The following is a 14,221-nucleotide window of genomic DNA, read 5'->3' on the forward strand; positions in this document are numbered from 1 at the left end:
AGTGTTAGTCGTTACCTTCAGTATAATGTGGAGAAATTCCTAGCAGCCGTTCCACATGGCCTTTTTCTGTCGGTTGAGGCATCTCCTCTTCCTACTCCCTGGCTTCCCTTGTGCAGCCATGTTCCTTCCAAGAAGTAAGGTGGAGTGGAAAGGGCCCTGAGTTCTTGAGTCTCAAGGATGGTGTCGCTGCTACTCCCGTTTTTAAAGGTCATGTCACTGGGAAAGGGCAGTGGGTTTATTTCCTGAAACTCTTAGCATTTCCACTGTGTTTTGCTTCCTGTAATCCAGTCCACTGGTTATGATGGGCGATACTGAAGCCATGCTGAAAATAGTGCCTTAATCCAAGAGCTAGTCCTAGCCTGACCAGAACCAATGGAATTTACACAAGTGTGGACTTGAGATGTGATTAGAAAGTATACTTCAGTTAGGACTAGCAGTTGAGTTTGGGACAGTGTTTCATCCTCAGTGTGCTATATACAAAAAGTTGGAAACAGAACAGTCTTGAAAGGCTGAGTAACCGGTGTTGAATAGATTTCATGTTCTCATTTGCATGTATGGTATCAAAGCGTCTCATGGCTCAGCCAGTGTTCTGATCATACCTGTATGATTATCTTTATCCTTCTAAAATTCTCAATACATTTGTATGTTTTCTCGAAACAGAATCTCCTCCTGAGACAGGCCATGTCTGTTTTAAGAGACTAGACAGTTAAATGGTTAGCCTGTATTATATTACAAGTGGTATTTTTGGACAGGAAGTCCCTTCTGTGTAACACCCATGCCTTGTAGGTGTCATGTGTCCCTTTTACCCTGAAATACACCTGTCACCGATGAATATCTGCCAAAAAATGAGGGACCAGCTCCAGGCATATGTTGCTGCCAGGGAGAGCAGGTGGCATTGCACTGAATTAAACTTGTTTTAGTCTCCTTGAATTGCTTACGGAGTCTCCAATGTGCAACCCGTGTACTACGTACTCCCCTTTACCATGTCGTTCTTTTAAATTAGACACATTGATGCATTTCCACGCAGTTTCCCCCCTTTTATATGCTAAAGGGCACCACTGTGTTCCTGTAAAATCAGCTGATGATTCTAAATGGGACTCCCATCTGGCAGAGGACCAGGCTAAAGTCCAGTGATATAACACACACTTTGCATGCACATGGATACAAATTTCCTCCCTGACATTTCCAGTTAAAAGGGCATGGGTGAGGGAAAGATTCAGCTTGAACAGGCTCTGGGCAACATGGGGTTAATAGGGGAATAGCCTGACAGTGTGAGGCAGATTGTCTGCATGATTGATAGTTGAACTAAGAGATACAGGCAGCACTTTGTTACAGTATGCTAATTGTCCTGGCGTGAGCTCATATCACTTACTTGCAAATTAGCTTGCTTTGTTTTCTGATTAGTCATTGGAAGACTTCTTTAACAAATCCAATTCCTCAGAAATACTGGTAGGGAATCCTGTTGCTGTGACATTAATGTGCTTTCCGTTTCTAATGATACGTGTATCATGTGACACCCCCCCCCCAAAAAAAACTCCAAACACCTAGGTAGTCAGTTAGTTAGTTAGTGGATGTGGCTTTGTTCTCAGGATTTTAAAACAACTGGGGGAGCTGACTCTAGTGCAACATAACTATCAGCCATGCTGCTCACATGTTTGCTTAGCAAAGAAGGACAGAGACCAGGAAAGCACAGGAGGATCCCGTTGTGTGACTTGAATGACTAGTTTCAGAAGTCCAAGCCATACACGTCCAGAGGGAGAAACCCCTGGCTCTCCTGTTTGGCCAGCTCCTTCAGAAGGGAGTCAGAGCAGGAACCAAGGATTTCTGCAGCTGGGGAACTGTCCCCAACGCCTTCTCTCACAGAGGTGGCTTCTGCCCATTCAGCAGGTCAGGGGGCAGACTGCACTGCGAAAGTGATACAGACTCCATTACCCTGCACGTTTCAGGTTGCATGGTGTGCCTGATTCCATGCAAACCAATGCCTGGGTTGAGCAGTGTCCAGGAATGAAGACTTGCCATTTGATGGGGAGGAGTCAGTCAATTCAAAAAAGAAACGACACAATGGGACCCCATGCAGGGTGGAGAAAAAGCAATGATTTTAAAAAAAATTTAAATCATGATTTTTTAAAAAAAACAACAACTCATTTTTTAAAAATTTGAATCAAATCAGCCCTGGCCACAATCATCTTCCGGTGGTTAGCCTAGATCCTCCCAAGTTGCCCATCAATCTTTTTGGGTCTTCCTCTAGTAATTGGTGCGACTTTATGCATGACATGCTGTGGCCAGCCACTACCCAGCTTGCTACTTTAAAAATACTCTTCCTTGAAAAGGCAGGACTTCAGCCATAAACATATTATACTAAGGTGTTAAAGAATGAAAAAAGATACGTTCTTTATTACAATGTAATAACTGAAAGATAAACAGAGTCTAATATAAGCTTTTCTTGGGTTGCATGCCAGCTCTCAAAAATACAACTTACTTCCTTGGTTACAAATTAACTTGGTTACGAAAACCTCTGGAACACGGCCAAACAGCCCGAAAAGCCTACAACAACCATCGGTTCCCAGCTGTGAAAGCCTTCGACAATACATATTAACTTCTCTTCAAATTCCCGCTGTTATCACCCTTCCTCTGGGCTCTCCTGGATGGGCTGTCCTCCTGCATTCCTCCAACTAATCTTCTTGTTTCTTCTGTTGCCAGGCAAAATTGGCGAGGGTTCCACATGCATCTTTTCTACTGCCCAGCATTCTTTTTCTGCCTTTGATGCCATCTTTGACTCCTTGGCCCTTCCCATGCACCGTCTTGTCTCTCCATCCTTCCAAGACAAACTCCTCGGTCACTATGATTTCACGTGGAATGCCATGCATCATGACTAGTGGTTTTTCTCCATCATTAAAGAAAAGGGTTATGTCACACAGAGGGAGAGAGAGAGCCCTCCAACTTATCTCTGTTTCTGCTTGCTCCAGTCATGAAGCGCCTTATGTCTTTTGCCTGCCCCACAGTCTGCCTTCTGTTCACCTAGCAGTTCCTGATCATCTTTGCCACATCTGTGCCTCGTGGCTCTAAAGCATTCCCTTCTTTTGAAGGACCTGGTTTCATCTACCTGGGTTTGATTCTACTCACCATGGACACCTCTCTGTTTGCACAGTGCAAACAGTGGGTGACCCAAGAGTACAGTGCATGTGTATTTGGCATTTGCTGTCCTGGTGCCTGAGGGTTGAAGTGCTATTCCGCTTGGGTGATGACAGCTTCTTCTGTTTTGTGGTGTTTCTGTTCTGGATCTTTGCAATGCTGCTACATGGTTCTAGCCCTCCACATTCATCCAGTACTTCTGACTGGTCTCCAGGTCCAGTGCTGATGCCTCTTTCAGGAAAGCTGTATTTTCATTGATCTTTAGCTGACACCATCCCACCTCCACTAAATGAATGTGCTAGTCACCCACTAATGTGTGATCATAGAGACCGTGAAGGAGGAGGATAGCCTGTAACTATAATCCTTCAAGTAGACAGCTGTGAATTCATACATTCATATCCACCTGCATCTCAGGAGGTTTGTCTGCATTGTTTTCTGTGGTAGACAAAGAGCTCAGGAAGCTGTCCATGTGTGGGCTGTAGGAGAGGGGCAGGGCTCCAGTCAAAACTTTGCTCAGCTTTAGTTGCAAGGATGTCTTTGTACAGCCGCCCCATGTGTGAATGATTACTTTAAAAAATACACCACTGCTTCAGATACGCAACCCATCCTTCTTAGTGTCATCTGACCTTTTTTTAAATTGAAGACCCATGACTTAGAATTCGGTTTCAAAGTGTGATGTTCCTTTTCTTTAATGAAAGCCTATTGATTAAAAAAAACACATTTTGTTTCCTCCTGCTTTTCAGGGAAAGGCCGATACGGAGAAGTCTGGCGAGGCCAGTGGCAAGGAGAAAATGTCGCTGTTAAAATCTTCTCTTCTCGAGATGAAAAGTCCTGGTTCAGGGAAACAGAATTATATAATACTGTTCTGCTGAGGCATGAAAACATTTTAGGTGAGGAGATAGTATTGCTGCATACATAGATCAATTGGGGAGGACTAAAAAGAATTGGTTCAGAGTCCATGGAATACTGTATTTTTCTTTATAACAAAAATGTTTAATTTTTTTTCTCCATCAAGAAAAACATGAGAATAATATATCAGAATAGACCATCCAGTTCATTATGAGGAGAACCATGGAAATGATTCCCTTCTAGAAAACAGACTCTACCATTGTATAAACTTTAAGTGTCTCTATGTAATTCTGTGTAAAATCTTAAATGCATACGGTGGAACTGACATTGCAAATAAAATGAAGTGTTCATTGACTAAAACAAAAAACAGACCTGTGTTCTGTACTTGCCAGATGTCATTTCATTTAAAAAAAGTGTTGTGGGGAAGACCGCTGTAAGCATCGTTTCAGAGTATAACTAAGATTACATTTTCCCCTCTGTGTCCTCCTTTGGCCACTTGCGTTAACATGGTGGGAGTTTGAAAGAGGGTAGCTGTTGGAGAATGGAAGAGAGTTTCCTTTCCATATAGGATGGGGATAGAAAGCCAGAATTTATCCACGGGTCAAAAGAACTGTGAATCTTAACTTCATTGTCTTCAGACAAACAGGGTGATCAATCTAGCCTCTTTGATCCTCCATATGTTTTGAACTCCCAAGAATTCATGACCGCTTGCTACCAAGCTTCAGGGAACTGTAGTCCAAATATCTGGAGGCCCAAAGCTTCCTCATGCATGCCTTGTTTAACCCAACAGGTATTCTTCCTTGTATTCCTTCGTTTGAAGGAGGGTTCTGGTCATTCCACAGAAAATGTCTAGGGTTGGGTAGGAAGCGTCCCATATGTCATCTGCTCTGTCTTTAAGTACCTTTCCTTTTTTTTTTTTTTTTAACCTTTTAGGCTTCATTGCCTCCGATATGACCTCTAGGAATTCCAGCACTCAGTTGTGGTTAATTACACATTATCACGAGATGGGCTCTTTGTACGACTATCTTCAACTCACTACACTGGACACCGTGGGCTGTCTACGGATAGTATTGTCCATCGCTAGTGGCCTTGCACATTTGCACATAGAGATATTTGGGACCCAAGGAAAGCCGGCCATTGCTCATCGAGACTTGAAGAGTAAAAATATCCTAGTGAAGAAAAATGGACAGTGTTGCATAGCAGATCTTGGTGAGCAACTTCCTTCCTTGTTTTCCTTCTTTTAAAATACTGATTGGATACTGTGCAGTTCTCAGATAGCCTAATGGAGAGGTTCCCAACCAGATGTTTCTGGACCGCAACTCCCAGAAGCTATCACCACCAGCTATGCTAGCTGTGGTTTCTGGGAGTTGCAATCCAAGAACATCTGGGTTGCTCAAGGTCCTACTGCAGTTCTTGAGAGCCTGCCTTTACTTCTTGAGCATCATTTTGAAGACTGTCTCAGTATCCACTAGAGGGCACTTGCATTTTTTTTCCAAAACCCTCCTATTTCCTAAACCTTGTACTGTTTTCAGATGTTGCTTTGTAAAGTTCTGAATGTTTACTACGCATGATTTTGGAGACTTACAATAGTGTCACAATAATAATAGTAATAAAATGGATGGGAAGAGGCCTGAAATGGATTGTTGAAAGCTTTCTTTTGTATTGAGGACAGAAGCTAGAGTGGTCTGTATATTTCCCATCACCTAAACTTGTGTTCGTAGCATGGAGCTCAGGATTTGATGTTGCCTTTGTGTAAAGGTTCAGTTGTATCAGTGACTGCCTTTTACCCTGAAGTGATATTGCTTTACTGTGTTGGTGTGGGTAGTTCTTAGTGGGCCATCACAATGCTGTGGCCAGCACTACAGGTTGCTATCCACCAGGAGAATTAAAGCTTGAGTTTGTTGCTCCACTGCAAGAGTGAAGAGGATGTCAGAACCACCTGGTATCGTTTTAGGTTAGTCACAGTTTAGGAGAGAAATGGGAACGCGTGTGTGTGTGTGTGTGTGTGTGTGTGTGTGTGTGTGTGTGTGTGTGTGTGTGTGTGTGTGTGTGTGTGTGTGTGTGTGTGTGTGTGTGTGTGTGTACACACACACACAGACAGACACAGTGGCTACAGTTCCTAGGATTCCATCGGGGTGAGATACCACATACCTGGCTGTGGGTCTTGTGAAGTTATTTGTTCAACTTTGCATACTAAGTATGTGATGTCCTGTTTCCACTCACTGTAGTTGAAATTAACAACAGTTTGTTTGGGGATCAATGATGTGGTATACTGTGGTTAATTCAAAATGGACAAGAAGGTTCCAGACATGCCCTCCTGGAGCAGGAGAGGTAAGGGGAAGGAGCAGCATAAAAGCTCGGCGTTTTGACTCCATTTTTTGCTGGACATATCCACATAAACACATTAGTGTGTATGTAAAAATGTTGGACAACACTTTATTGTTACTTCTGGCTCTTATTTTTCTTTTCTCCCCATAAGCATTTTTTGTTGGTTCTGGTAAACTTTATGAGCTTTATAGTTGAAAAAGGTTACAGCGGTAACAGGTGAGTTTGTCTTAAACTGAAATAATCCTGCTCAAGCCCCTGCTTAGCAGACTACTGACTTTTCAACATCCGTTTCATCTGAGAGTATCAATTGTTGAACTTAGCAAGATAATTTGTGTGTGTGTGTGTGTGTGTGTGTGCGCGCATAATTTGGGTAATGGCTCTGAGTTGCTTTCCTGTCTTGAAAGGATTATAGGAATGATTAACAGGAATAACAACTTTACCAGGACCCCTTGTGTTTGTGGTTGCAGGCCTGGCAGTCATGCACTCCCAAAGCACCAACCAGTTGGATGTGGGCAACAACCCTCGCGTGGGTACCAAGCGCTACATGGCTCCGGAAGTCTTAGACGAAACCATCCAAGTGGACTGCTTTGACTCTTACAAAAGGGTAGACATTTGGGCCTATGGACTTGTCCTTTGGGAAGTGGCCAGGCGCATGGTTAGCAATGGTATGTGGATATTTTGTTTCCCGGGCATGCTCTGTTAGTCCCTCAAAGAAGTGGGCCTTTAGACTGGGGGGAAAAAACTCTTATCATGCCCTGTTAGTAGAGGATGCTTTCATGTGTTGTTTACAAATGTTTGCTCTCAAGGAAATCTGAGGTCCAGACGACTTAGCAAGATGTATACTGTTAATGTGGCTGGCGTGCTAAGCTGCCGCTGCATATTTTATTTATTCATTACATTTATAGCCTCCTTTTCCAATGAAAACTAGTGCTCAGGGAGGCTTGCAAACTTTTAAAATAATAAAACAGATAAAATCACATTTAGCTAAAAAAAAAAGGTATAATCCCAGCACCTTCAAAATTAAGCAAATACATTAAATGCCTTAAAATCAGCAAAAGATACAAATTGAAAACGCTGCAGGGCAAATTCAACATCATATACCAATCTAAAACAAAGTATTTTTCCCCTTCTTAAAATCTATCAGATTGGAAACAGGTGGCAACTTAGGAGTGCCTTCCATTACCCAGAAGCCACAAAGGAGAAGGCCCTCCCTCCCCTGTGCTTGTTTGGGCAGACTTCTAAAACAATTGGTATTTTTAAGAAGGTCATTCTTGACAGTCTTACTATCTGGACAGGCTCATAATGAGGCAGGTAGTCCCTGAGATGGCCGGTCTCCAAGCCGTTTAGGGTTTTAGAGGTTAAAACCAACACTTTGATTTGGACTTGGTAAGCAACTTGTATGACAAAAGATACTGAACGAGAGCATGTTAGACAGTTGTGAAATTATGTATGGGTATGGAGAAGGTAGATTAAGAGCTTTTCTTCTGTCTTCATAATAGAACTACAGGGTTATTGGGTACCTTCAGAAGAGATTGTGTATCATATCATATATCTCGTCATCGCACATGGAGCACACTATTATGAGGAAGTCGACTTTTAAAAAGTATTAGACAATTTCATGGAAGATGGGTGTGATAGGATTGGTAACTTAGTTTAGTGGCTATGTACAACCATTAGATTCAGGATGTCCCATTGCCATGGAATGCCAGCTGCAGGAGACCAGCACTGGGAGTTTCTATTATCTTCTGCTGAGCTTTGTGGAAGCATCTATTCGGCCACTGTGGAGAAGAGGATGCTGAAGAAGACGAACCTTTGATCTGAGCCAGCAGCCCCTTTGGATGATGAATATTCTTACGGTAAAATGCCAGTGTAGCCCAGCCTTTTCAATGTGACAAAAAAGAGAGAGAGCACTGTCTGTGAGAGAGTTAAGTGTAGGTTTGAGTTAATGGCTGTCTCTGCCTTGCCCTGTAAGTGGTATAAAAGCAAAGCAAAGTGTGCTGCTTATATACTGCCCCATAGAACTTCAAGCACTCTCTGGGCAGTTTACAAGTTAATTATGCAGGATACACATTGCCCCCCCCCCCAGCAAGCTGGGTACTCATTTTACCGACCTCAGAAGGATAGAAGGCTGAGTCAACCTTGAGCTGGCTACCTGGGATTGAACCCCAGGTCATGAACACAGTTTTAGCTGCAGTACAGCAGATTAACCACTGCGCCATGAGGCTCTTTCATAAACTAGTATAGATATATTTTATTCTTTTATTTTTAAATTTTCAAAACAGCTTAGTCAATGCTGCTTTTAAATTTTGTTGTTGTTTTAAATCATATATTCCACAAACAACCACCAAAAAAATACAGCATAGATATCTTTACACTTTTGCATCTTCGGCTGAGCAAAATCCTACACAGTGAAAGAAACCACCTTGAAATTTCCTGCAAGGCCAGTGACTATGCCAGAGGGAAGGTTAGCGTAACAGCAGCAGCAGCAGGATGGTTTAAGCCCTTCCTAGCCTTCCTGAAGAGGTATGACCCCAGCATTGGGGTGGGAATTTGGAGTCTAACCATGATGACTCTTGTTTCATGTGGTAAATTGAACTCCACGTCACATACGAACCGTAGCAAAACCATGTTCAACAGGTTATGCTCTACTGTTGTCAATGGCCTTTAAATCTGTGTACGGATTTTTGGACTCATACAAGTGGAAGCGGTCTCCCGCCCAGCCCCAGGCCCCAACCTTAATGTAATTAAGGTGACATGGATTATTTTGGATGACTTAGAACTCTTTAAGATCGAGCTCTTCGTCTAAAGCTGCTTAAAGAGAGGTCGTTCATTGGATTCTAATTACAGCCTCTCCAACAATAAAGGAGGAGAGATTTTTTTCCCCCCAGAATGGTGAAATCATCCTTCCCTGGAAAATTCACTATATAGTACATAGGTTGTCCTTTCAAGGTTATTTGCTGACATGTTATTTCATGGATGTGGACAACCATGTTTCACAATTCTTGGGAGCCCTGGGGGATTATTCAGTGTGTGTCACTTGGTGACCTCTGACAATTTAAGCTGCAACATTAAGATTGCTTTGTCTGTGCTTCTTTCTTCACTTTGTCTGAAATTGCTTGCTGTAGCTTTCTGACTTAAAGCAGTCTCTCAAACACTGTGGAGTTAGGATACTGAATTGTCCTTTCCTTGCTGACAAGAGCAATTGTGGGTTTTAGTTTTTTTGGTTTTTTGCACGCATGCTTGCTTGCTTGTTTTTTTGTTTAATTGTACAGTAGGTCAATCTTTCCTGTTATTTGGAAATTCTGCAAGATCAGAACACGTTCTTTCACATCAACTCAAATCTTGTTGTGCATCTCTGTGTGCATGGCAAGAATGGTGTTAGCAGCAGCAGCAGCAAATGATTGCTGATTAGAGGCTTCTTTTGCCTATTTTGGGGTGCATGGAACTTTGTCCCGTTGTGTACAGATGGTGCACAAAATTGCTAAAGGAAATCTTTAATCAGGAGTGATTTATTTGTTGGGGCTGCTGATGGCATTCTCTTGGCATTCACAGCAACAGGACTTCAGCCTATCTGTCATTCAGCTTGACAAACTGAGAGGGTACGGCCATCAGTAGCCAACACTCTCTGTCTGCCCCACACACAGGACATTGATGGAGTTGTACATGCCCTCATCTAGCACATTCTCTGCATGTTTTTTTCCTGGGAGAAAAGACAAGCGTGAGGCAGCTGCCTTCCCAATGCAGTTTTTTTTTTCTGTTCGTAACTCAAAAAAAGTTCGCAAGTCGAGCCTGTTTTTCCCTAGTAGAGCGGTTAGTAAGTTGAAATGTTCATATCTAGAGCCGTTCGTAAGTTGAGGGTTGACTGTATTGTGATTTGTAACTTCTGCCCTTCATCAGCAATGCCCGTCTTAAGAAGAGAGGGGAGCTCAGAAATGCAAGGTTAGCAGGTGAGGCTTAGAACCCCAAGCCTTATAATCCAGACGCCTGTCTTCAAAATCTGGCCTCAGTCTCCTGTACAGTGGGCCCTCGACTTACAGACAGCTCGACTTACAGACTTTTCGAGTTACAGACTTCTTTGGCCACAAAATTTAGGTTCGACTTGCAGCTGGAGAATCGACCTACAGACCAGAAAAAAACAAAACAAAACAAAAAAACAAAACCAAAAAATGGAACAAAAACTGCCAGTTATGGGATTAATCAGTTTTCAATGCATTGTAGATCAATGGAGACTCGACCTACAGACTTTTCAACCTGGAGCCACTGTTCCAATACGGATTAATTCTGTAAATAGAGGGTCCACTGTAGATAAAATATATCACTAGATAAGTTGCCCTTCAATTCAGGAGTGTGTTGTTTTAAAGCAGCGATCTCCAAACTATGGCCCGTGGGCCACATCTGGCTTGGTCCAGACTTTAGGACCTATTCCACCCTGCCCCCACCTCCCTGAACAGTGCCTGGCAACAGGATTGGTCTCCCACTCATCCCCAGCCTTAATGCACGCTTGCTCTCGTTAGAGGCCCTAGAGCACCCAAGGCCTCAGATCTCGACGATGGAGCGAGCAGGAGAGCCGAGGGTCTGATCCATTTCCCCTCAGAGGGCATCCTTCTGAAAGGCCCCCCTGGGTGCTGAAAGAGGGGAAAGGCAAGCTGGAGGAAGGACTGGGTTTGAGATCAGGACATCCTCTCCAGAGCCGAGGAGGCAGTGATGTCACCTCTCCAAGGCATCAGGATTCGTGCCCTGGTGTGTAACCTGCATTTCTCATTCAATGACAGATGGAAGGGGATCGGGGCCTTCAGAGAAGGATCCTGCATCTTAGCAGCCATTCCCAGCACAGGCAGCTCAGGTGTAGCGAAGGCCAATATATAGAGAGTCAGGAAAGCAGCAGAGCATGGAAAGGCAGGGGCAGAGGAAGCCTGGAAGGGCTGCTCTCAGTGGGGAGGGAACAGGGAAGAAGAAGGGAGCCCTCGGAGCAAGGAAAGCATGGCGGCGAGGGAGCGGCCACCACCTTTCGGAAAGGTCTTTTTGTGCCAATCAGGACAGGCGGGTCTTCCGGACCGGCTTGGGGAGGCACACCAGGGATCAGGGCAGGGGAGGCAGGTCAGGCACCCCACAAGCCACCTCCGTGGCCAAGCAATGCTCTTCCATGCGCATCAGACAGTTGGGCTGGCCCAGGGAGGAGGGGGCGAGGGGAGGTGGTGGATCTGCGCTGGGGCCAGACAACTGGAGAGGGGAGGTGGCAGCAGGTGCCCCCGGAAGGGAGGGGAAGGGAGGGATGGAACAAGTGGGGACGGCTCCCTTACTGGCTCACCACTATCTTCCGGACTCTGCGACTGCCGCCTTTGTCGCCATCCGTGCCTCTCTTGCACCCACAGCTGTTCCTGGGACCCCAGCTGCAATCCTGGCTTGCTGGCTCTGACATGAGATGTGGGTGCTCATGGCCAACTGGGGTGCCCAGGCGCTGCCTCTCGCCCACAGCAGGAGGAGGCGAGGAGAAGGGGACCGGCCTTGGAGGAAAGAGCAAACGGCCTTGTTGGGACACGGTGGGGTGCGATAAACCGTCGTGAAGCCCGGGCCAGTGGAGGAAGGCCGGATGGGCCAAGCCAGCCGGCCGGCCTGCCTTTCCCCTACTGGGCCCATCCTGAACCTGTTTGTGGAGGAACGACAAGACGCTTCCTTCCACGGAGGCACCTGCAACAGTGGCTTCTAGGACTGCTGGCCTTGGGTGCCCATGTTGAGGGGTGCTGGGGCTGGGGGGGGGGTGAAATTGTGGCCCTTTAAACTCTGCTTGCTGCTGATTTTATAGATTGCATGTTGTGGCTTCAGGGATATTTCTATTTTAAATGTTGCCTTTACTTCTGGAGGAATGTGGGGGGGGGGGGGAAAGATGTCAAGGTTCAAAACAACTGGGTAGTTTAGTTTATGGTGCCTTCCTGGCTTTCTTTAATAGTTCTGAAGCCAAATTCAGTCTCCTAGGATCACCCTAAAAATTGGCTCTGTTAATTAAAAAGGGGAGGGGGGAAATAGAGTAAAAGCCAGACAACTGCTGGGTCTACTGTAATACAGTCGGTAGGGAAGTTTAAAATATATGATAACTCAATTATCAGTTGTATAAATCTGAGTGTACTGTAGATGTAAAAGCTAATCAAGACCGTGTTTGATTGTAATCAAGAATGAGTAAATGCTGCAGCATAATCCCACTCGTCACCTCCTCCTTGTATAATGGAACAACAGTGGTATGGATGAGTTGATATGAAAAAGTCAACAGTTTTGACATTGTCAGCAGATTTTCTGTACAATGCAATCTGCATAATCTTTGGTAATCCATTTGGTCCATATCTGAAGGAAAGACCTCTGTTTACCTAGTATTCTATATATTCTCTGGCTTGCATAACTGCACGCATGTGATCACTGGAGTAAATGCAGAGAAAACTCTGTTTCAGGCACTGTACTGCTGTGCATGTGTGGAGAAGATGCTGCTTATTGTGTTTAATGGGCTCAGTTCAAGGCAAGCAAAAACAAAATTCTCTTTGCAGAAGCAAAGAATGGAGCTCACCTCTTGTTTTAACTTAGAGTGAAAGTTAAGGTATAAAAAAGGGGCACCAGCATGTACATGCTTTGAATGAAGGAGGAGGATTTGGTTAGCGATCTGAATAGCTTTGCTGGGAGAGTATTTTTATTTATTTTATTTATTATCTAGATTCAATGAATCTACTCTGGGTGGCTTACAAACAAAATTTAAAACATACAATATCAAACAGTATAGAAAGGTCCAAGATGATAAGACATCGGGAATTAAGAAATGGAAGGGTGGAAGGCTTGCCTGAAGAACCAAGTCTTCAACTTGTTCTTAAAAACTCCCAGTGAAGGTGCCAGGCAAATCTCCAGGGGCAAGGTGTTCCAGAGGTGAGGGGCCACTACCAAGAAGACCCAGTTTCTAGTCCTCTCCTTCCGGGCCTCTCTCAGGGTCAAGCCCCTCAGCCGCCCAGCCTGACTAGAACGAGTGACACGGGTAGAGCTAGGTGGGAGAAGGCACTCTGTCAGGTATCGAGGTCCTAATCCGTTTAGGGCTTTATATGTAAGCATTAACACCTTGAAGTCAATGCAGAAGCGAATGGGCAACCAGTGTAAGGCCATCAAAATGAGGGGAAAGTGATGGTATTTTTTCACCCGAGTTAAACTGGTGGCCTTATTCTGGACCATTTGTAGTTTCCACATCAATCTCAAGAGAGCGCATTACAGTAAAAATGGATCACGACATTTGTAAGAAATCGCTGATCCATTAAATATTCATCCCTTCATATTTGTCAGTTCCAGAGACCCTGACAAACACGAAGGGACGAATATTTCCCCATTTTTATTTGTCACCCATAGGAAAAGAGGGAAAGCTAGCCTTCCTATGGCTTTCTCATTCTGCCTACAGGCCCACCGCTCAGCTGACTGTCAGGCTGATAGGCAGCCACCCACCCCCACAGCTTATCCCCCACCCTCTTCCTCTCCCTACCTTAGCCGCTGCCACCATCTGGCGCCACCGTCATCCATCGCCGCCCACTGCGTAAATCAGGGCTGGGCAGCTGTGGTTACCCAGATGTTTTGAGACTGAAACAGCATAAACCCTCACAATTGTCTATGCTGACTAGAGGTTATGGGAGATTGTAGGCCAAAAATATCTGGAAGTTTCCAGTTTTCCACCCTTGATGTAAATGTGAGGAAATATGGATGCACCCCAAAGGCAAGTGTCTGAGTCGTGGAAGCCCGGTGGCGCACGGAAGTTGTAGTAGGGATTGAAGCTTTAGGACCTTCACCATGCAAAGCATAGGTGGTGTGAGTGATCTATGTGCTTTAAGCTTTGCATGCTATAAGCCAGTTTTTAAAAATCCAGCACCTTCCAGGTGTCTTGGATTTACAGCTGCCA

General features: G+C 44.6%; 1 protein-coding gene across 4 annotated transcripts in view; it reads left to right on the forward strand.

Annotated features, from left to right (window-relative positions):
- Window positions 1–14,221, forward strand: part of ACVR1 (activin A receptor type 1) — a 102,470-nt gene that overhangs the window by 83,638 nt on the left and 4,611 nt on the right. For all 4 annotated transcript variants that reach the window (XM_072982877.2, XM_078376364.1, XM_072982886.2 and 1 more), the window contains 3 exons: window positions 3,876–4,022; window positions 4,915–5,190; window positions 6,777–6,974. In XM_072982877.2, coding sequence (XP_072838978.1) covers window positions 3,876–4,022; window positions 4,915–5,190; window positions 6,777–6,974 — 621 coding nt within the window. The remainder of the gene's footprint in view (window positions 1–3,875; window positions 4,023–4,914; window positions 5,191–6,776; window positions 6,975–14,221) is intronic.

The sequence above is a fragment of the Pogona vitticeps genome, chromosome 1, assembly GCF_051106095.1.
Source record: "Pogona vitticeps strain Pit_001003342236 chromosome 1, PviZW2.1, whole genome shotgun sequence".
NCBI lineage: Eukaryota > Metazoa > Chordata > Lepidosauria > Squamata > Agamidae > Pogona > Pogona vitticeps.